The sequence below is a fragment of the Xiphias gladius genome, chromosome 13 (genome assembly GCF_016859285.1).
Source record: "Xiphias gladius isolate SHS-SW01 ecotype Sanya breed wild chromosome 13, ASM1685928v1, whole genome shotgun sequence".
NCBI classification, from domain to species: Eukaryota; Metazoa; Chordata; class Actinopteri; order Istiophoriformes; family Xiphiidae; genus Xiphias; species Xiphias gladius.
Genome location: NC_053412.1, coordinates 12,705,307 through 12,727,638, shown reverse-complemented (window position 1 = coordinate 12,727,638; position 22,332 = coordinate 12,705,307). Strand labels below are relative to the sequence as shown.

At 40.8% G+C, this 22,332-nt stretch overlaps 2 protein-coding genes across 2 annotated transcripts in view; one reads left to right on the top strand and one right to left on the bottom strand.

Moving 5' to 3' along the window:
• Nucleotides 1-15,838, top strand: part of LOC120798040 (sodium-driven chloride bicarbonate exchanger-like) — a 50,677-nt gene extending 34,839 nt beyond the window's left edge. Inside the window, exons 10-25 of the mRNA XM_040141984.1 lie at nt 629-775; nt 1,573-1,673; nt 4,219-4,393; nt 4,563-4,696; nt 5,005-5,250; nt 7,290-7,395; nt 8,248-8,409; nt 8,949-9,062; nt 10,082-10,243; nt 10,394-10,645; nt 10,735-10,803; nt 10,902-11,075; nt 11,163-11,285; nt 11,405-11,469; nt 12,632-12,745; nt 13,916-15,838. Of these exons, the coding sequence (XP_039997918.1) occupies nt 629-775; nt 1,573-1,673; nt 4,219-4,393; nt 4,563-4,696; nt 5,005-5,250; nt 7,290-7,395; nt 8,248-8,409; nt 8,949-9,062; nt 10,082-10,243; nt 10,394-10,645; nt 10,735-10,803; nt 10,902-11,075; nt 11,163-11,285; nt 11,405-11,469; nt 12,632-12,745; nt 13,916-13,991 (2,220 nt within the window). The 3' untranslated portion in view covers nt 13,992-15,838. The remainder of the gene's footprint in view (nt 1-628; nt 776-1,572; nt 1,674-4,218; nt 4,394-4,562; nt 4,697-5,004; nt 5,251-7,289; nt 7,396-8,247; nt 8,410-8,948; nt 9,063-10,081; nt 10,244-10,393; nt 10,646-10,734; nt 10,804-10,901; nt 11,076-11,162; nt 11,286-11,404; nt 11,470-12,631; nt 12,746-13,915) is intronic.
• Nucleotides 15,839-17,202: 1,364 nt separating this feature from the next.
• On the bottom strand, nt 17,203-20,755 carry LOC120798039 (glucagon-1-like). The gene is made up of 6 exons (XM_040141983.1): nt 20,678-20,755; nt 20,457-20,563; nt 19,481-19,636; nt 18,271-18,387; nt 17,659-17,802; nt 17,203-17,565 (listed from the first exon to the last, which is right to left on the bottom strand). The coding sequence occupies exons 2-6, from the start codon at nt 20,552-20,554 to the stop codon at nt 17,541-17,543; spliced, it is 540 nt and encodes a 179-aa protein (XP_039997917.1). The 5' UTR covers nt 20,555-20,563; nt 20,678-20,755; the 3' UTR covers nt 17,203-17,540.
• Nucleotides 20,756-22,332: the final 1,577 nt, after the last annotated feature.

Here is a 22,332-nt window from a genome sequence, read left to right as displayed (position 1 = left end):
AAGATGTAAGAATCTCAAGATAGATCTTATTTTCTTAAAGTTTTACAATCATGTATTTATAGTAGGGTCAAATACTCATAGTTGTATCCCAAACATGGAATAATGAATGTGGGATATTTTTTATATTTGGCTATGAGCTATTGGTCGTGACGATCATCAGAGCCAGACGTTACCTTTTTTTCTCCATGGTAGCAGTCCTCTGGGATGTATGAAAATAGAAGGGTATGGATGTCAGCCTACTTCATCATATATGGGAATGAAAGATACAGATCAATGTGATTTGCTTTTCAAGCAATAGTGAGCAAGTATCACATTCTGTATTCCATATAAATCAACTATTATCCTATTACTGACAAACAAATAAACATTTCAGAAAACTGATGCATGAAAGCACCACACCCCTCTATAGATTCACTTTGTATGATAATGTTCTGAAGATATTCTTCTCATCATGTATGGAGAAAGGAACAATCCTTTGCTGGATAAACCGTTTGTGGCGCTGGTGTATGAGTTTCCACCTGTAAATCCATGAAAATACACCCAGTGATTCAGCGTAATAGAAGAACACAGGGGACAATTGAAGCAATAATTATTGAAACCATCGTCTCTCCCCTCATCTCCTCCACAGATTTTCCATGATGTTGCTTACAAAGCCAAAGACAGGAATGACCTGGTGGCAGGCATTGATGAGTTCCTGGACCAGGTGACAGTGTTACCACCTGGAGAGTGGGACCCCTCCATCAGAATAGAGCCTCCTAAAAATGTGCCCTCTCAGGTATGCTTCTTTTCACATAACAAATGAGAAAAAACACTTCTTGTTCAATGTTTTTTTGTATCACTTGGTAAAAAGGACGACAAGGTCCACTGCTGCCAATCAAAAAGCTAAACCACATAACTTCCCATTTTTTCACAGATTCTCTTTATATACACACACACACACACACACATATGTATATATATATATTTATATTTATATGTATATATATATATATATACATATATATATATACAAATATACACACACACACACTGTTCTTTCATAATGTGCCTGTGAGTTCCTTCTACTCTGTACTGCGGTCTCTAATCTCAACTGTGTTGTACTCTGTGCTTTGATGCTGTTCCCCAGGGTGCTGCTCTCAATCCTCTACAAAACATTAGTTATTTTTCCTCCATTAGTTATTTTGGTGTATTTTTCAAAAGCGATCCGCCATCTTGTTTGGGAGAGAAATTTTGTTATCTAACCGAAAGCTTCCTCAGATGATTAAAAAAGTAGTGAGGTTGTTTCAGGTCTTGTTTGTCTTTTCCTCTTTGTCATTAGGCTCCTGTGGTGAATTAATGACACACTATTGTGCTGTTACATTGTTATGCAGATGAACTGCGCGTCAGAATGTGCTAGATTCATGCATAAGAGATCAATAGTGTCATTTAAACTCAGTTAAAAGTACGTTGGAATTAACATCTGGTGTCTCCAGTTTTACTCAGTGGAGATTTAAGTGCAACTGATGCCTGTTGTTGTCCTTATGGTGGCGACCAGTAACAGACAACTAACTGACAGAGATCTTAACCACGCAGGAAAAGCGGAAGATTCCTCCTGTTCCCAATGGAGTGACAGATCTCGGAGAGTCAGAGGAACACGGAGGGCACGGTGGCCCTGAGCTCCAGCGGACTGGGAAGTAAGTGTTAGAGAGACATAGCATGATTTGTGATGTACAGCCTTGAGCTCTCAAAGCTCTGCTTTGTCCCCGCCTTCCTGTCGCCTGAGAGCTGCCTCCCTGTCCCTAAACTATAAATTGTGCTCTCTTAAGAAACAGACTACCCTACTTGCCCATTATCATTCCTCACACTTCAACTCAACAAAGACCCTTTGTTTGAGTTTTAATTCATTATTGGTTTAGCGGTATCTAAGCACTCTCTGCCAGATATAAAGTCACATTCTTCAATATTGCAACAATGTTACATTATTTAGAAACACTTTGCCAAGTGAGTATACTCACTCACAAATAATGCACACTGCTCCTCACACTCATTACATATATACACTTGATTATATTTATTTTTTGCTACTTTATCCTTCTACTCTACACAATAATTCAGAGGGAAATATTGTACTTTTTGGTGCACTACATTCATCTCACAGCTAAAGTTACTACTTACTTTTCAGATTAACACTTTATATAAAGAAACATATGATAAGTTTATAAAACACAAAATATGGCTTAAGATTGAATTCAAGCAAATTATCTCTTGACTCCTTTGGATTTATCTTATGACCTTTTTACAACCACTTGGTTGGGAACAACTGGACTCAACTATCTGACTGTAAAGTAAATCAAGTAGTTAAAATGAGCAGCTACAACAGTAAAATGACTTTCAGTAAATTTAGCAGATAATATGGTTACAGTAAGTGTAATGAAAGATTTTTACATAGTTGTATTGGTAGTTTTACTTAAGTAAAAGATCTGAGTACTTCTTCCACCACTGAATTCACATGCAATAATGAAATGAAATCTGTTTAATCCTGACACATATATCAGTGTGTGTTGTAGTCACTTCACTCCTGGTTTCCTCAGTATAGTAATCATGTCACCAGGGCTAATAATAATTTGATACGGATCATTTCTAACATTTCTCACTGGTAAATAAACAGTGTACTTAATTACTTTGATTCACAACGAGAAAAACTTGATGAGGCAATAGTAGTGGCTGCTGGCTTTTTCAAATTTCTGTTCGACCCTTAAAAGCATACCTCTGGTCCGGACCATTTTATACCTTGTCTTTTAATAAGCACTCAAGTCTGTCGTATTTCTCATACTATTTTTAATCATTTTCTGGGATCAAAATTATTAAAAAATTGAGTTTTTCCAATAAATCTCTCACAGGTTTATATGGTCTTTATATCCCACTCTAAACTGTATGAATATGACTAACTATGTAGTCGTAACTATGTGTATGCATACAGTATTGAAATAACAAAGTCATACCTACATTTAAAAAGAATTGGCACTTAATTTTAAAATATCCTTTGCCCTCCTAAAACCGTAATTGCTGTAACAGCTCTGGAACAGCTCTTGATGCTACATTGATGTTCTATAGATATTGCCTAGCAACAGACTTGCCCATTGCTTAAGTTATTCAATGTTATACACCCCTGATGAGCGCACGCATGAAAAAGTCTTGACATCAAGAATTTCATTTTTACAGTAATTTTCAGGCGTAAAGAGACAGCATGATTTCACAAGGCAAACACTGAGATTTACAGAAGGGATTAAAGATGAAACAATATCATGTTGTCATCATCCAGAAATCACCTCATCACCTCCAGGGGGATTCACGGACCCCAACTTGATACAATGAAGTGATAGCGCAGCACACAGGGGGTGTTTAGTGTACATCTCAGTGGTTTAGTGGCAGAAGAGTGAGTGGTGTGCTGCTGCTGAGCTGCAGTATGCTGCAGTACAGGCTCTTATCCCAGCTAAGGTTGGCCCAGTCCCAGCCATCAACCCACACCCCCACCTACACCCTCCCACCGCCACCTCCCGGGACATGGCGTCGCTACTGCTCAGACTAAGCATAACGCCCCGCCCACGGTTGCCATAACAACCACCTCCAGCTAGTTCACCCCCGGTCCGGGCTTGCTGCAGCAGGAGAGCCTGCTCGCTGGCTGAGAGTCATACAAACATAGATGCAGGAGTCGACAAATGCACATACACACATTTGCCCAGATATGAATACATACAACATAGAAACAGGGATTGCTTTACCCCTTTTCAATATTTTGTCTGGTGGTTCAGATGTGTAACACTGTAAATATACTAGAAATATCTAGTACTCTCACTAGTCCTCTGCTCTGTTCAAACATTTGTTCAGCAGTGAAGAGATGTACCATCATACTGCAGTTGATACAGTCTGAATCAATGCAGTAATAGAACATGATACAGTTGAATTTAAGGAAAACGTTCCGCATTTTGGGAAATAAGCTTATTCACTTTTTTTCCCAAAGACGGATGAGAAAAATGATACCACATTTGTGTCTGTATGATAAACATTAATCTAGGGGCAGGAGATGATTAGCCTAGCTTGACTATAGCTTCATATTTAAAGACTGAAAGCTGGGGGAAACAGCCAGCCCGACTCTGTCCAAAGGTAACAATGTTATAGCTCTTTTTTTACCGCATGTCTTGCTGCAAGTTTTTCTCATAAAAACAATGTCTCCAACAGATTGTTTGGCGGGTTAGTCTTTGACATCAAGCGAAAGGCTCCTCACTACCTTTCCGACTACACAGATGCCATAAGTCTGCAGTGTCTGGCCTCTTTCCTCTTCCTCTACTGCGCCTGCATGTCACCTGTCATCACCTTCGGGGGACTCCTGGGGGAGGCCACAGAGGGACGCGTGGTGAGAAACATTTTTATGGCACTGTGGTCACACATAAATGTTAGTTAGTTAATTATTGCTGAGAAAATATGATAATATCAACTGGAAGCTACATAAGCAACATGCATGCGTCTGAATGAAGTAAGAATGTTAATCAATTGATTAAGCGCATTATTTCCTGTGTTTCCAGAGTGCTATTGAGTCCCTGTTTGGGGCTTCCATGACTGGAATAGCCTACTCTCTTTTTGCTGGTCAGCCTCTCACCATCCTGGGCAGCACGGGGCCTGTTCTTGTCTTTGAGAAGATCCTCTTCAAGTTCTGCAAGTGGGTTGTTTTCTTTTTGTTTTTTGAGCCCAAATTTGTGCGTTTGCTGCAGTAGAATATTTCCATTTTGATGGTGGATGCGTGTCCTTTCTGCTTGAGTAGGGATGCCATATCTAGTTGCATATCCCTTTACTCCCTCCCTGTGTGTGTGTATGTGTGCGTGTGTGCGTGTGTGCGTGTGTGTGTGTGTGTGTGCGTGCGTGCGTGTGTGCGTGCGTGCGTGTGTGTGTGTGTGTGTGTGTGTGTGTGTGTGTGTGTGTGTGTGTGTGTGTGTGTGTGTACACGCGTGTGCATGCCCTGTCTCTCAGGGACTACGGCCTCTCCTACCTCTCCCTGAGGGCCTGTATTGGCCTGTGGACGGCCTTCTTCTGTCTACTGCTGGTGGCCACTGATGCCAGCTCACTTGTCTGTTACATCACACGCTTCACCGAGGAAGCTTTTGCTGCACTGATCTGCATCATCTTCATCTATGAGGCCCTGGAGAAGCTAATCCACCTGGGAGTGCATTACCCCATCAACAAAAACAACAACCTTCAGAAACTCACACAGTACTCGTAAGTGCTTTTTTGAAATCCTCTACAGCTGTTTTTTTTCTTAGTGCTGGTTTTTTTTTTTTTTTTTTTGAAGATGCATTTTTTCACTATCTTCTTCTAACTGCGGAATGAAGAATTATCATTCTTTAAGTTTTCTTCAGTATCACAGTAATCCAGTGATAAAGGTCTGTATATCCATGGGTAGATTGCAAACAGGAATAAGTTTGGCACACTTTTAACCGGGCAAATTTGGCAAAATCTCATCGATTAGTTGATCGACAGCGAAGGAATTGCAGCAGTTAGGAAGATTGACTATTGTGTACGTCATTTTTATGCAAAACTGTCAAATCTTCCCTGGTTCCAGCTTCACTAACGTGAATATTTGCTGCTCTTCTCTGATATTTCACACAATATCTGTGGACTTTGGACTGTTGGCATAGCAGAAGAAGGCATTTGAATATGTCAACTTGGGATCTGTGAAATTGTAATGGGCCTTTTTAACTATTTTCTAACATTTAGTGGACATAATTTATTGACTAATGGAGGAAATTATCGACAGATTGATCAAAATCAAAATAATAGTTACTTGCAGCCCTAGAAAAAATACTTATAGAAACTGAAAAAATAAAAATAAATAAAATCCTGAGGCTTTCTGTTTTGGAATGTATGACTAAATTATGGATAGAGAAATAATGGACAGGAAAAAAATAAAAGGGGAAATTCAACTTTGTTGCTTATACTGTCACAAGATGACAATAAAAAAGTCAAGTATAAACTCAACCCATCTGTACACAAGTGCTCAAGTGGTTTGCTGCATCATGAAACAACAGGTGGCGCAGAGGTATAGTAGACATGCTGTCCTGTTCTTTAGCCATGGATTTTGCTTTATGGTGAATAATCCCATGTTGAGTGTGTGTCAGGAGCATCAATGCATTATCCTGCTACAGAAGCAGGCTAGTGGCTACGTCAAGCCAGGAGCTCCCTCTGCGGTTTTCTATTCTAGTGCAGTGAACAGCAGGGAATGCTGACATTTAGTTTTGTAAAATGCCAGCAGAATAAGTCATTTCATGTTGATGGCTGAACCTTTATCAGAAGTGGTGTGCAATGGAATATGTGGGCATTAGAGGGCTGCAAATACTGTTTTTTTTCATTATTGATTAATCTGTCAATTTTTTGCTCAATTAAATGAGTTGCTTGCCGTATAAAATGTCAAAAATAGTAAAAAAAAAACAAAACTGGCTATCACTAATCCCAAAAGTCATATTGAACTTGCTTGCTTTGTCTCTCCAACAGTCCAAAATCTTTAGTTTAATATCACAGATTACAAAGAAATCGAAATTATAAATATTTGGATTATAGAAATTCACATTAGAGAAACCACTAAATGTTTTTCGTTTGCATTTTTAGCTTAAGAAATAACTTAAACTGTGATCAGTGTCAGTGAGTGGGTATTTAGATCACAAACGCAGCGGAAAAAACATAAGGTTTCCTGCTCTAACCACATGGTGTAAAAGTTATTTTAACTTAGCTTATTTGGTTGTTTTTTCACTTCCACCGAGGAAGTTATCTTTTCACTCATGTCTGTTTAATGATTTGTTTGTTTATTTGTCAACTAGATTATGCAAAAAAAATACTGAACCGGTTTGCAGCCAACTTGTTGGAGGGATGGGGCATGGGTCAGGGAAGAGCCCATCACATTTCGGCACAGATCCGGTTAAAGGGACGGATCCAGGAATTTTTTTATCACTTTCCTTTAACATTGTGAGATAGGGAATTTTTCACCTTCGGGAAGGTACGTGCTCTACTGACTGCCAGTCTAGTTTGAGATTTAATCATAAAATGTGATCCCGTCGGGGGGCATATCTCCCTCCTCTTTCCAAAATCCTATTTTTGTCCCTCTTACTTTCAGCCTGTGGTTCCAGGTTGATATTCTGAGAGACGATCTGAGTAGATACAAATTTTGATACACTCACCTGAGGGGCCATCAGCCTTCAGTAAGCTCACAAACACCAAAAAAAATAAAAATTATATTTTTATAATATAAAAAATATCCTCTATAGGTGTGCTTGTGTGGAGCCCAGGGACCCCAGCAATGAGACTCTGCGCTTCTGGGAGGAGAGGAACATCACGGCCTCGCAGGTCAACTGGACCATGCTGGAGGTCAAGGTAAGGAACACTTGACATTTGGAGGAAAATATAACATAAGTTACATAGAAAATAGATATACTGACAAAATAGGCTTTCTTGGGTTCAAGTAGAGTTCTAATGATGGTTAATGAATCCAAAGAGATCTGGATCTGTAAGCTGTTAAGAAATAGCAGTCAAAGTGTGATCCTGAGTAGAGAAGAGACGAAGAAAGGCTAACAGGAGACACACTTTAAATCCCAGCTGCAGACCCCAAAATCAAACCAGACACAAACAAAATACCCAAGAAAGTTGGGGATATTTCTTACCATCTGGCACCGCGTTGTGTCTCGCTTACCCCACACTTCGCTTTATCAAGGAGCGTCATAAGTCTAGGCGAGGATTAAGAACATGTTGGCAGGATTTCACAGGATTTAGCCGTGCAGAATGAGCATGGAGACGCAGTGTGAAGAGTGGATTCTCTCACTGTTGGGCCCAAATCGGTCACGCCAGTGGTGGAACTGCTGCATCACTCCTACACATGCTTGTTAGACGGACGGTATAGCAGCAAATGTTTAGGGAGGCAGAGTAACATGAGGCCAAAGTGGACTGTATGCAAATTGATGAATCATGCTGTGTGCTTAAATAAGTATGTGAAAATCAAGTACTGAAATAAATGTATATTTTGAAAGCCGTGCTGAATATACCAGACTGCTGGTTTCCAGACGTCACTAATTCATCACTGACACCGACATCCGTCATCGCCCTCACCTTCACTGTCACCCTAATCATTTTTGTTGGCATCATTACCCCCGCCCGCCTCCTGCTCATCGTCCTGTTTATTCTCACCATCATCCCCGTCGTCGTCATCACCGTGTCCTCTGGTGCCAGTAGGAGTGCGAGATGTTGCACGGGGAGTTTGAAGGCACCGCCTGTGGTCCCCACGGCCCCTACATCCCCGACGTCCTCTTCTGGTGTGTCGTCCTCTTCTTCTCCACCGTCCTCATGTCCGCCTTCCTCAAAGAGTTCAAGACGAGCCGCTACTTCCCCACCAAGGTACGTATTACACTGTCGTCATCCCCAAATAATGCACAAACAGACACACCTGCTTATTTCCATCTTTTAAAAAAAATCTTTAAATTCTTTTGAAGTACTCACACTTTTAGAGTTAGAGTTCCTGTTTGACACTGTTTTCAGGTGCATGGCAGTTGCAGAATTGAATCCGCCTCATTAATTATGCAGCCCTCCATTTACCTCTCATTTTGCCATGGGTCTGAAATTACGCTGATATGGGTTTTCATGCCACATCTTTGCCCCCGTCTGTGTCATTTTAGATTCTGCTGCCATCTATTGGCTGTTTTATGATACAGCAACAATCTTGCAGTCTGTGCGGCCATTCTATGTGTGATAGTTCTATGATTTATCATTGAGATGACTCTCACGAGCGTAACGTGTGGCGTGATGTTGACAGGCTAATCTATAGTAAACCGGCGCCACCTTGTGGGGATGAGCACCACATTGTAGTCTGGTTATAGTACAATATTTAGATGTAGCACGGACTTTGTCTGAAGGTCGTGTCCCCTTGTTCCCTCCAGGTGCGGTCCATCATCAGTGACTTTGCCGTCTTCATCACCATCCTCACTATGGTTCTTGTAGATTATGCCCTGGGGATCCCCTCACCCAAATTACAGGTCCCCAACAAGTTCAAAGTAAGTCCAGGAGAAAGCCTCCCTCGTAAAAAGCTACTGTATATTCATTTTGTTCAGAACATTAGTTTCCAGTATATACTCTAACTCTATACTAAACAAATATTTTAGGAGAGATCTTGACACGAGTCCGCAGAATTGAGAACACACGTCAAGAATATTTTAAAGATACAGATTAACAAACTAAGAGAAATACATACAGATCCTGGTTTTCTACCCCCCAAAAAAATGATAACACATTTCAAATAGAGGCTCAAAAGATAGAGATAGTGGCAGATAGAGATAAGTGAGCACCCATTTTCACAGATTTCAGTCAAGTAAGTAGCTATCAGCAGACCCACCCATGGGAATTCAAGCAAGAAATGATCTCCATCCATTTTTGTTATGCAACTATGGCAGTGTCACTGCAAGACATCATATATCTATATTATATCTACATTATATTATAATTATTAGCAGATAACACTGCAGGGGAAGAAAAATATATGTATGCATATAAAATACAGTTTCTCATTTGTGGAGAGAATATTCATGGAGGCTCCAGATGAGTTACAGGTTCCACGTTTAAGGTTCGATGGAGAATTTAGTTTTATTCTCTCCATATGCTGTACAGTACTCAGGGGAATGAAATTGCGTACTTTCAGGGCTGTGGTTTACGCAGCAAGTACGGTAAATACTGTAAAACAATAGCAAAGACAGTAAAGTTCCGGTAGTATTTAGTTGTTCTTTATGAGTAAAGTGCAATGAATGATAAGTCCTGTCACTCATATAAGGATGTGCCTCATTTTCATTAAAAACAGTACGATACTCTAATGACTAAAAATACATACAAATGATATTACAACATTATTTAACAATAAATGAACAACAAGAATTTCAATTCAGTGCCAATTTCTCATGTTGATTTTGGTTATATATGCTGAAACGTATTTGACATACAGTATTTCAGATTCCTCAATCTCTTTAGCTCAGTTGAAAATATTTTTTTGTAGTGGGTTTCTTTTTTTTTTTTTGTCCCTTAGCCAACCAGGGATGATCGTGGCTGGGTTATAAACCCTGTGGGGCCCAACCCTTGGTGGACCACCATCATCACCTTCATCCCAGCTCTGCTCTGCACCATCCTCATTTTTATGGACCAGCAGATCACAGCTGTCATTATCAACAGGAAGGAGCACAAACTGAAGGTATTTCGAGACTTTTATTCAAAATCCCTGTCACAAAAACAACTGTTTGTGTGTTTGTTAAAAAAGCATTAACCCACACACCCTTCAGGAAACATTTAATGATGACTTTAATATATCGAAATCCCAATGGCCCTCGTCCTGCTCCTACAGAAAGGCTGTGGCTACCACCTGGACCTGTTTGTGGTGGGGGTGATGCTGGGAGTGTGCTCGGTGATGGGCCTGCCGTGGTTCGTGGCAGCTACCGTGCTCTCCATCTCCCACGTGAACAGCCTGAAGCTGGAGTCGGAGTGCTCAGCCCCCGGAGAGCAGCCCAAGTTCCTGGGCATCCGAGAGCAGCGCTTCACTGGCCTCATGATCTTCACCCTGATGGGCTGCTCTGTGTTCATGACCTCTGTGCTGAAGGTCAGAGGAAAAACATCGAAATATATACCCACATTCACACAAGTGTTATTACATTAAAGTCCTGATCCTCAATATTTCTCTGTCTCCAGTTTATCCCCATGCCTGTGCTGTACGGAGTCTTTCTGTACATGGGGGCCTCCTCACTCAGAGGTATTCAGGTGAGCCCAGATACTGCCTGCTGGGGTTTTATTAGAAGAACTAATCCAGAAAAGATTCTGACGAATTCTTAAATGGATGTCTGCCTGTATCTGTGCAGTTCTTCGACCGACTGAAGCTATTCGGCATGCCGGCCAAACATCAGCCCGACTTCATCTACCTTCGCCATGTCCCCCTGAGGAAGGTGCACCTCTTCACCATCATCCAGCTCACCTGCTTGGCCCTGCTGTGGATCATCAAGACCTCCAAGGCTGCCATCGTCTTCCCCATGATGGTAATCTGAGTGCGTTTACGTATGCATGTGCTGTATATCTGTGTGCATAATGCATTGGGCTGTTGATATCTGTTTCCGCTGCTCCAGGTCTTGGCCCTGGTGTTTATTCGTAAGCTTCTGGACTTCATCTTCACCAAGAGAGAACTGAGCTGGCTGGATGACCTGATGCCAGAGTGGAAGAAGAAGAAGTTGGAGGATGCAGCAGAGGAGGTGCAGTAAGAGAGCACAGCGTAGCTGACCAAAAGCCACCTTCGACGACTTTAAATTGCCACCACTGTAGCTGCTATCCATACAGCATTTTAGATTTTCTCTTTCGTCCCTTTCTTCAGGAGGAACACAGTATTATTGCAGAGGAGGAAGGCATTGTACAAGTGCCACTGGAGGGACACTACAAGTGAGGCATTTTGATCTTTAATCAAATTCTTCAATTTTGGGTCCCCACACTTCCTGTCAAAGCCATTTTGTCAGACTGTGAGTGGGAAATTCTACCTAGAAGATTACCTCAAGACATTAAGGGGCATATTTACAATGGATTTATGGCTCTTTATCTGGATGTTAAAGACTCAAATTGCATTTGTCCTTATTTAGTTAATTGCTGTATCAAAGTATTTTAGTCTTATGCAATATGTTTTTTAAAGTGCAAAATATGGGAGTAGGGAATGCAAACTTATACAAATAGCCACTGCACCTGATTTAACAGAGACTGACCACTACATTGTCTCCGAAATTTAACGTCTGGGAAAAGCAGATGTAGAATCTGCGGCATTGTTGTTTTGGATACACACTCAGGGAGAGACTTCTACTCAAGTCTTCAAGAGAATCACAAATTAAAAGGTAAACTATGAGGAATTCGCTACCGGGAGGTTAAGATGATCACCATATAAACACAATGTCCTTGGTTTGACTCTGGCCGGACACATTTATAGCATGTCACGCCCCTCTCTCTCCCTGCATTTCCTGTCTATAACTCAACTGTCTCCATCAAATAAAAGCCAAATTGCCAAAAAATAAAAGCTACATTGTGGAAATACTTTACAAGAGCTTTCCACTTTAGCAGCACAACACAGGACAAAGGAGCAGCGATGTAACAACCTTTTATTCTGTTTCCTGCAGTGGAGTCCTGCTTGAATATAAACAGTATTTTTTTTCTGACCGTTAAAGGCTCACAGCACCTCCGCTCCAGTACGATATGATTGAAGCAGCCATTAATACTACGAAGTGTAGGCTGTTGTAAATCATTCAATCACTGCTCTACTTGTGGAAGTAACCACATCAGACTATTTAACTAATATTCCCTCACATATAATCTTCCTCTAAATTGGTGGCACTCTATGCAAATCAGATGAGCTGTGGCTATGTTCATTTACATCTGTAGTTTTAGTAAATACCCTGCTATTGAAAACACAAAATTTGCACCCCCCCCCCAAAATGTGTGACAGGCTTGATAAATTAAGTAAGTTTGTCTAAAGTCTAATAGCAGGTACAGAGTGGATAAAACCACATATTGACAGTGGAAAAACAACATTTTTGTCTTTTTCTGTGATGTGTTTTTGAAGGAGTGACCCGGCCACAGTGAACATCACCGATGAGATGTCCAAAGGATCTTTTGGGAATGTATGGAAGAGTGTCAGCCCCGCTGAGAGCACTAAGAAGGAACCAAGCACTAAAAGGTTAGCCTCCTTATCCACATCACTCTCAGATCCAGATTCAATTCAGTTCAATTCAATTTTATTTATGTAACGCCAAATCATAACAGAGGTTATCTCATGGTACTTTTCATGTAGAGCAAGTGTAGACTGGACTCTTTATAGTTATATTTACAGAGACACAACATCCCCCCAATGAACAAGGCAGGAAAAGGTAGAAACCTTGAACAGAACCAGGCTCATGGTGGGCGGCTGTCTGCCTTGACCCGGCTGGAGAGAGAGAGAGAGAGAGAGAGAGAGAGGGAGAAGAGAAAGAGGGGGGACATAGCACTAAATCAGATAAGCATCAGTTATACATCAGAAGGCTTGAATACCAAATTCTGCACATACCTGCTGATTCCAGATCCTAAATGTATTTATACAAAGTCAAAAAAAACAATTTCAAGGGAAAAATGTCTCTTTGGATGTGAAAGCAACCAGTGGCAGGTGTTTATTATTGAAAAGTTATGGGATATTTATGATTTATTTTTCCAGGAAACTGAGGAGCTAGTATATTTAGATGGAAAGGTATATCTAGGAGCAGCGCCGCCCTCGCAGATTTCCCACAGAGTAGTCTAACATAATATCTCCTGACTGCTTCTCTCATTCCAATCCACCCCTAAGCTCCCCTTCCTAACCTCCCGGAAGCCGATGTCCCAAAGGTAAGCTGCTCCCAGTCCCTGCCAGCATGGGGAGTCTCGTCCTGTGTGTTTACTGCTGACTGCTGCATGATGAAAAGGCTGATGGTCTGTGCCGCAGGTTAGGATTGAGATCGATCAATAAATAGTGAGATAAATCGGTAACGAAGGGATGTTGGTGGAGTGACAACACAGCATGGCCTGGGTGTGCATGTTTACTTCAAGGGCACATTTTGTGATGTCGATTGTAGCATGTTGTGAAAGTTGTAAAATTAAGAGCACTATATGTAGACCTGTGGTAATTTCAATGTCACAAGACATTGAAGTGTTAGGGCAGATTGTTGTTATGCTTTATGAGATATGTTTGCATGCTGTTGGATCTGGATCGATTGATAGTCAGCCAGCTGGCAATGCACTTGCACTCTGCATTTTTGCAAATTGAAGTCCCCGAACGTCGATTACACTTTCTTTCTTTCCTTCTTAACATCTTGTTTGGTGTGATCTTTTTTCCGGGCAGTTGTTCCAGCTGCGGCGAGAAGCGACACAAGCGGCGGAGGCATGAGAAGAGCTTGGACAGGGAGACAAGTTTGTGATGACACATGCTGGCGGTGCCACTGTGCTGTCAATCAGTAGATCAAAAAACAAAAAAATCTATACCGTGCCACACTCAACCACCTTTGTACTGTGCTACACTGTGTTTTTTGTCATGTATGTCTGTGTGCAAGTTGTGTAAAACAAAGAAAAATTTGTTAGAAACAGTATTAAGGCGAGGAACCGAGACACATTTGTGTTCTTTTTCTATATATATCAATGTTTGGTGATACCAGCAACAGCGGGAAGCCAGAATTATATGACACTTGCAGCAACTGCTGTGTCAACGGGCCAATTCCATAAAAATTTTAAACAATTTTTAAATCAACTTTATTTGTATTTTGTATGTTTTTATATTTTTCCAACAACAACCGCGAGTTGTCCTTTTAAAAACCTGCCACAGCCAACCGCAAATGTGGGGATTTTGTGCGCAGTATTTAATGTTGCTATCGACTTGATGCACCTCACGATAGAAAATCTAAAGAGTAGATATTTGCCAATACTAATCTATTTCAGTGGTATCTCAAAGAGTTGACTATATAGCGAATCTAGTAAAAAAAATTTTTGAAAGTATTAAATATACATTTTCTATATTCTGTATATGTAAATGTTTTGTGACAGTGACAGCTCATATCACTCTGGAGTCTCTTCCATTGTTATTTTACATATGAATGTCTCTCCTTCACTAAATTTAACATTTTGGGGTTTGGCTTATTCACGTTCTTTCAAAGAGTTAGATGAGAGGATTGATACCACTCTCATGTCCTTTCCTAGCTTAGCTTAGCACAAAGACGGACAGTGGGAAAACAGCTAGTCTGGCTCTGTCCAAAGGAAACCACATCTGCTAAGAGCTCCCTAATTAACACTGTATCTCTCTCTCTTTTTTTTTATCCGCACAAAAAATGTGTTAAGTGTAAAAACAGCACCTTTTGGTTCTATGACGTCCTGGCTTCTTGGCGCAGCCCCCTATTTTACCGCACAGCAGTCAGCCACAACCTTAAAACCAGTTACCGGTTTTAAGGTTGTATTTTCTCATCAAACTCTTGGAAAGAAAGCAAACAAGCCTGTTTTCTCAAAATGTCAAACTATTTCTTTAAGGACAGTATTTTTGTGGGGGGGAGCAGCTTAATGGAAAATGACATTTGCAAGCTAGCATGGCAGCATAGTTTGGGAACTTTCAGCATCTCCAGGTACTTCGCCTTGGCTTTTTAAAAACTCATCCAACTTGCAAATGCTAAACTTTAGGGTGACTGTACAGAAAGCTCTGTGTGTTCCACCTGCATACTCTTTGTCATCTTGTCGGTAAGTGTCATCCATAGACATGTGATCTCCTCTCCAAATGACCCTCAGTGTGTTAGCATCTGGAGCTCATTGTTTGTTTGTTTGTTTTTTAAAAAAACAAAACAAAAAACACACCTGCGTGACAGTGAAACAGACTTGACTGTCTCGCTGCAGGACCATTGTAACTTCTACAGATGCAATAATACCCTTTTTCTGGGAAGGGCAACATGTAATAAACGGTAAAGAGTCTTAACAATGTATAATACATAGTATATTTTATTCATGTAAAATGTTACTAATATATTACTAACATGAAGTCAGTGTTGAAGGCAGGATTTTGTTATAGATGTTCTTTTCCCATTGTCTAATTGATGGTTCTTAGTTGAATAGAGAAACTAATAATGGGTCAAAATTATATCAATATCAAAGGATTTGACCACTTCTGTGTGGAATTCTGCCTTAAACTTGGTAGTGATAGCTGTACACTTTCTGTTTAATAATTTAAGTCTCCTGTAAAGAAAACGATCAGTTCAGATCTGTTGTTCAATTGTGATTTGTTTCATGAGAATGAGAGAGAGAGTGAGTGAGAGCATAAATAAAGATATGAAACAAAGTCTGCTGAAATGGTGTGTAATGTTATTGATCCCCCTGCTTTCTCTTGTCCACATGGAGGTCAGAGGTCAGCTAGCGAGCCGCGACTCGAGGACATCCTCACTGTGCTGCTACGGTTCCATCAATGTACCATGCTGCACTGGCCCAGAGTTACTGTGTACGACTCTTCGCGTACGGCCTCTGGTTACTTGTCTCCACCTTTGACCTCGCTCCATGCCTTGGGCCTCATGGGAGATAGAGAGCAGAGAGCGCCCGGCACCCTCCGGCTGAAGCTCCTCTGGCCGCCAGGATGCGTGAGGTGCCTGTGCGTCTGACCCGGGGATGCTCCCGGAGAGACCACCATCCTCAGATAGGATGACTGTACAAGTCAGAGATAGTAGGAGGAATATGTAGAGACCGTTGCACTTCCTGCAGACCTGTTTTGAATAATGTTGTTGGCTTTTTTTTCTTCTGGGCTGGGTGTGCAACTCTCCCCCAGACATACTTGTGGAAGAAGTATTCAGGCCAGAGTTAACATAAAAATAGTCCACTTCAAGTTAAAGTCCTGCATTCACAGTTCTACACATTTTTGAGGTATTTGTTTTTTACTTGAGTATTTCCATTTTCTGTTACTTTATAGTTCCTCTCACTACATTTCAAGACCCAAATACTGGGAGATGATGAGATTTCTGCATTTCGTTTTTTTTTTTCTCTTTGCGTTTCTTGCAGTTGCAGGACTAGGTTGGAATCCGATTACTGTCAAAAACAATTTAAGCACACCACACCCACACAGTCTCGATAAAGCGGGGTTAGTGCCGTGACGTTATGTCTGGGCTAGCCACAGCTCCGCCAGCTTCTGTACCTCAGAGCTTTCTATCGGAAAAATGAGGCCGGCTTCCTGGAGCTCAGTGTCCACATTCACCTGTTTTTGTTTACGCCTTCAGTAGGAACCAGCGGACTTGGGGCTGAGTGACACCGACAGGGCGATGGGGTCAGAAAGTGCTGAGGGATGGACTAACCCAATGTTGGTTTCGGTCACCGAAACCAACCTTATCCTTTAACTCGACATTTCAGTACAGTGCTGAGGTAGAAATATTCCCGTCTCACCAGAGGGACAGCTGTGTGGCCCGAGCTAAGGCCTGGGAACTTGTGTGCATTATTCCATAAATTGATAACATTTAGACCTTCAGGTAAGACAGTGACATTATCTGGAAATAATTAAAGTGCTATTTCCACGGTCTAAGCCATCAAGTTCACTGAAGATGCCTATGGTTATATTTGCAAATGAGAAAGACGCCACAAACACAATGAAAAATCTTTATTTTGCAGAGTGGATTAATAACATCAATGAAAACCAACTACACTACATGTGTTTTCTATTTGCCTACCTGAGATTTGACTTTTTGTGTTCTTGTTTTCACCTTAAAAATATAGAAAATAATTTAAATTTTGTAGAAAAAAATATGGCCTCAATTTCATTTCTTCTCTGTGGTGCACCGTAACCACTACAGGAGAGTAGCAGTTTTTGTATCTTTGCAACACATACAGTAATGAAGTAAAAAAAGACTGACAAGTTTAAATATAGTTTGGACACTACGATATGCAAAGCAGTATGGCTTTCTCTTCCTCCCGTATATGGCTTTGTGTGCAGCGCACAGAGGGGTTCCGTGAGGAGTGTCTCATTGGTCCACTTGTCTTTTCTGACTGCAAAAGAAAGAACATCACAGTAAGATCTAGACTGATGAACAAAAACAGACCTCTAGCATCTATCAGGTCAGTCACGTGACCACGTTTTACCTTTCCCCGGAGGCCTTGGAGGTCATGACCCAGAGTAAATATTCCTTCGCAGCCATGGAGTCAAGCACCTTGTTCACATCACTGGTGAAGCTTCCATCTACATGCCTCCTGCTGAATGCTTCACCCCACCTGTCCTTTTCAGATCTGGGTATGTACACAGGCACACAATATAAACCACTGCCCCCTTGAGGGTCAGTAACCCCACAATGTCGGAACCTCGCAGCTCTTCGAAAAGAAAAATGGTCATTTTTATCGTCGCTATTTTCGGGGTCAGTGAGGACGTTGTGCTGCTACGATCATTTTCACGATTGTTTCCCGCACGGTCTGCGTCAAAAACGAATCATCCCACACAGTCACCACACGGTGTAACATATCAATCAACGCAGTGCAACAAGTTCAGGTGATTTATTTCAGCCCAGCCACAAGAAACATCAAGAAACAAAGCAAAGGAAGGAGAAAAGGTGGATTGGCACAAGAAGCGGTTTATTAGCTCTTTCCCTCTGAATCAACATCTCTCTGTCTTTCTCGTCAGGGTGGAATCAGACACAATCAGGCAGGCCATTAGGGTTTTTGGTACTGAGGGAGGAGGAGAAGGAAGGAGGGGCAGCCTACTCTCTTCTGACTTGTCCAGACTTGAGCCTGGCAACAAAGTCTTTGATTGCCTGGTCCTTGAGGTAGGAGCTCACGTCACTGGTGAAGGTCCCATCTGCGTGCCGCTTTTCTGCGGCGCTGAAAACACACAGTGACACGCAGTTAAGATGACTGCAATATTTTCTATTATATTGAGGCGCAGAAAAGTTAGTATTATTTTTTGGAGTTTGAAGTAACATAAAGTCAGTTGGGCGGCATCTCTGTCCAGCAGTGGTGGAAATTAAAGACATTTACTTAAGTCCGGTACTTAAGTACAATTTTGAGGTACTTTACTTGAGAATATCCATTTTACGTTAGCTTATTCTACTAATCCACCACATTTGAGAGGGCAATATTGTATTTTTTTCTTTTTCTTTTACTGCAGTACAATTATCTGACAGCTGGAGCTATCAGTTCCAAGTTACATATAATCTGCTTATAATAAAACAGAACAGAATGTTAAAGATTAACCCAGAGGTTCACTTCCCCCCTCTGTAAAAATCAGTGTGTAGTTGAGGCGTGTTGTCATGTCTCAGATGTCTATTAGTTGTTAGCAGTCCCACCAAAGAGGCATTTCCCAACCATTGGTTTCATTGTCTGAATCCCAAAGAGGTCAAATGATCCAATATTTCACAAAAAAGCAACGATTAGGGAAAAATCCCAAAGTTTCGTTAATTATCTCACGACACCTCAGATTTATCTTAAGACCCTTTGGAGGGGGCCGACCCTTAGGTTGGGAACCACTGGACTAAGCTACCTTACTGTATATAAAGTACTTAAAACTAGCTCCACCTCAACAGTAAAATGCTGCTCACGCACTAAGGCATCAATATTAACAATCTAATAATATCATATATATAATAAATGTATCCAGCACAGGGAACCATTTTACTGCAGAATCAGTACTTTTACTTGTGCTACTTTAGGCATATTTATCTGATAACACTTCTTTGATTCTGAATGCAAGATTTTCACAATAATGGAGTATATTTACATTGGTGTACATTTACTTAAGGGCAAAAATCAGAGTACTTTCTTCCATCACTGCTGTTTAGCCCCTGAGAAGTTTATTCTAACATCCTGAGCTTGAATTTAACTAGTTGGATTGTTTAAGAAAAATAAGCCAAAGCTTTCTACAACACACATCTGGCCTGATTCTTATGAAAATATACGGAATGGATTGCACACTGACCCGCTCCTCTTGTTGTTCATCAGCCACCGAACAAAGTCCTGCGCCTTCCTGTCCTCAAGGTATTTGCTGTAGTCGTTTGAGAAAGTTCCCTCCGAGTGTCTCTTCATGTTCGACAGCTCCCTCAGCTCATCCACTAGTGTGTCATCTGCCTCGAAACTGCAGCACAGCAGGGAGAACACAGTTTCATAATGATAATGGTCTTTGTTTACGAATAGCAAATAGCTGCCATAGTATCCTGTATATACATATATTTCCTTCTCCTGTGACACGCTTTCACATTTATGAAGTTAAAGTTGTATAAACTCAATTCATTCAGTTCATCAGGATTTAACAGTTGCAGGTGTAATAGTGTGAACTCTATCATAAAAAGAAAATTGGTCATTTTGTATAAGAAAGGTTAAAAGAAAGAAAGATAAAAGATAAAAGTGTCCCAATAAAATGAAGCCCAGTAAGCATTTTCGTATGTCAGGAAACACAGGAGTTCTTTCCCTTTCCGTCCATTGTCTTACAATTGCTTTAAAAGAATTATCCTCAATATTCGGAGAAAATATTTCTTTTTATTCGCTGTTTCAAGTGCGATTACACATAATAAAATAAATAAAATCTGCATCCACTGAAGAGACAAATCATATTTAGTATATTTATTTGAGGCAATATAATGCTGTTTTTGAATATTCAATAATTTTTTCCATTTTTGCTTTGCTAAAGTTTTCTTGCTAAACTCCCTGCATTTCAGAAATTTGATGCATCATAGTCGTCGTCGGATCACATTGGATCAACGTGCCTGCAGTTTGGCCACAGATGATTAGTCTTCTTATGAGCTTTTTAATTCTAAGTCTGTCACTCTCAAGATGAAGTTTTGTTGCTTTTTTTTTTTTTTTTTTTTTTTTTAAATCCAGAGCTTCTAATAGCAGCAGAGCCTGCGGTCCCGTAAACAAAGACATAACCACATGAAGTTCAGACGGGATTCCAGTACCTTGAGCTGTCGTCGGCCGTCGTCAGAGGAACCTGCCAGCTGCTCTGGACAAAGCCGAGGACGAAAAGGACGCCAGCCAGGGAGTGGATGCCTTTCATGGTTGTAACCTATGCCACAGAACAACACACAGCACACCTTTAGCTTTAAAAAAAAAACAAGTGCCCTTTGGAACAGAAAGCTGAAGACAAGTGGTTTCACCTTTGCAACGGAATACAACTCACCGTTTCTTCTTTCTTTCCCAAAGCACTGTGCAGGTAGTTCCTCTGCTTGTTGCTGCTGTCTGTATCTAACTGTTCTCTCTGACTATGTGGTCTTATATATATATATATATATATATATATATATATATACATATATATATATATATATATATATGTGTATGTGTGTAAGAGGTGGAGGAGTCTGAGTCTGCTCAGGTGGACCAATTTTACTGCTCTGCCAGGTCCACCTGTTACTCTCAACCCATTAGACATGGGCCCCCGCACATTGGCCAAATGACCAGAGCATTTGTTCGGAAAGGAAAGACGCCATTCATGCGTGATGCCACCTGGTACTTAGGTGTTAAGATCAAACAACCGCATTTCATCCTGTTAAACAGAAAGTAGGGGAGGCGCGTTAATGTGCTTCTGTGTCATCATGATGGGAAGTGATACGTGTGCTGTCATATCTGGGAGGTGAGTCAGTATTTGCGGATTCTTTTCGATCAAATTTAAAAGATGGCCCTTATCTCTGTTTTACAAGGGACATTGTCCAGCAAAGACTGATGCTCTATAAAAATAAATGCTCATGTACCGCTGCTGCTATATGATTCTCACATACAGTCTCATATAATTTATTTGCTGAAAAAGACAAAGATGTATCAGCATAGTGTCAAGGCTGAACCCTACTACCATCATTTGTACTTAGACACGGGGGGGTTTGAGCTAAACGCTAACTTCAGCATGCCTACATACTCACACTGACAATGCTAACATGCTGATGTTTACCAGGTATAATGTTGACCTGTTCACCAACATAGTTTAGCGTGTTAACATGCTAACGCACAGCTGAGGCTGATGGGAATGTTATCAGTTCTGCAGGTATTTGGTCATAACCTTAAGAATTAGAGAAGATAAAATTTTAACTTGATGGTGGCATTGGATGAAAAGTCAAGGGGTCATTAAATTTTTATTAAAATCATCCGATGGGGAATATGAATCTATATAGCAGATTTCACCAAAATCTATCCATCCAAATCCACCCAACAGTTATCAGGACATGTCACTCAAATATGAACCTCATCTGGGACCACGGATGTTTATATAAAATTTCATGGCAATCCATCCAGTGGTTGTTGAGATATTTCAGAGTGGCAGACCAACCAACCGACAAATCCGACTTCCATCTGAGCAATCTCTGACACTTCTATCCAAGGTCCCGGAAAAAGTTGACGTCTCGCAACTTGATCCTCGTTTATATCACAACATTTTGGACAAATTCCAGTCAAGTTTCAGGCAGACCACAATACTGAGTCGGCTCTGCTAAGAGTAACAAGTTACTTACTGCTGTTTTTAGACCCTGGAAATTATGCCATTTTAATTTGGCTAGATTTCTCTGCTGTGTGATACGGTTGACCATTCCATACATGTGTGAAGTGTGTAGTAGGCATTCAGGGTAATGCCTATGGTAATGCCATAGAAGTGGTTTACATCTTATCTTATCTTATAGAGATGAGTTTCAGTTGATGATTGATCATTTTTCACCCTCTTCTGCTCATATTTCATGTGGTGTACCCCAAGACTCCATTTAGGTCCCCTTTTATTTTCATTGGATGCTTCCACTGTGGTCTGTTTTAAGGAAAATGCAACTTCTCCTATCATTTCTGCATTGATGAAAT

Coding starts and splice junctions, on each gene's coding strand:
- LOC120798039 (XM_040141983.1), bottom strand. CDS start 20,554: ATGAAAGGCATCCACTCCCTGGCTGGCGTCCTTTTCGTCCTCGGCTTT. Junction 19,637..20,456: donor ACGGCCGACGACAGCTCAAG/GTACTGGAATCC, acceptor GCTGTGCTGCAG/TTTCGAGGCAGATGACACAC. Junction 17,803..18,270: donor TCTGGACAAGTCAGAAGAGA/GTAGGCTGCCCC, acceptor GTACATACCCAG/ATCTGAAAAGGACAGGTGGG.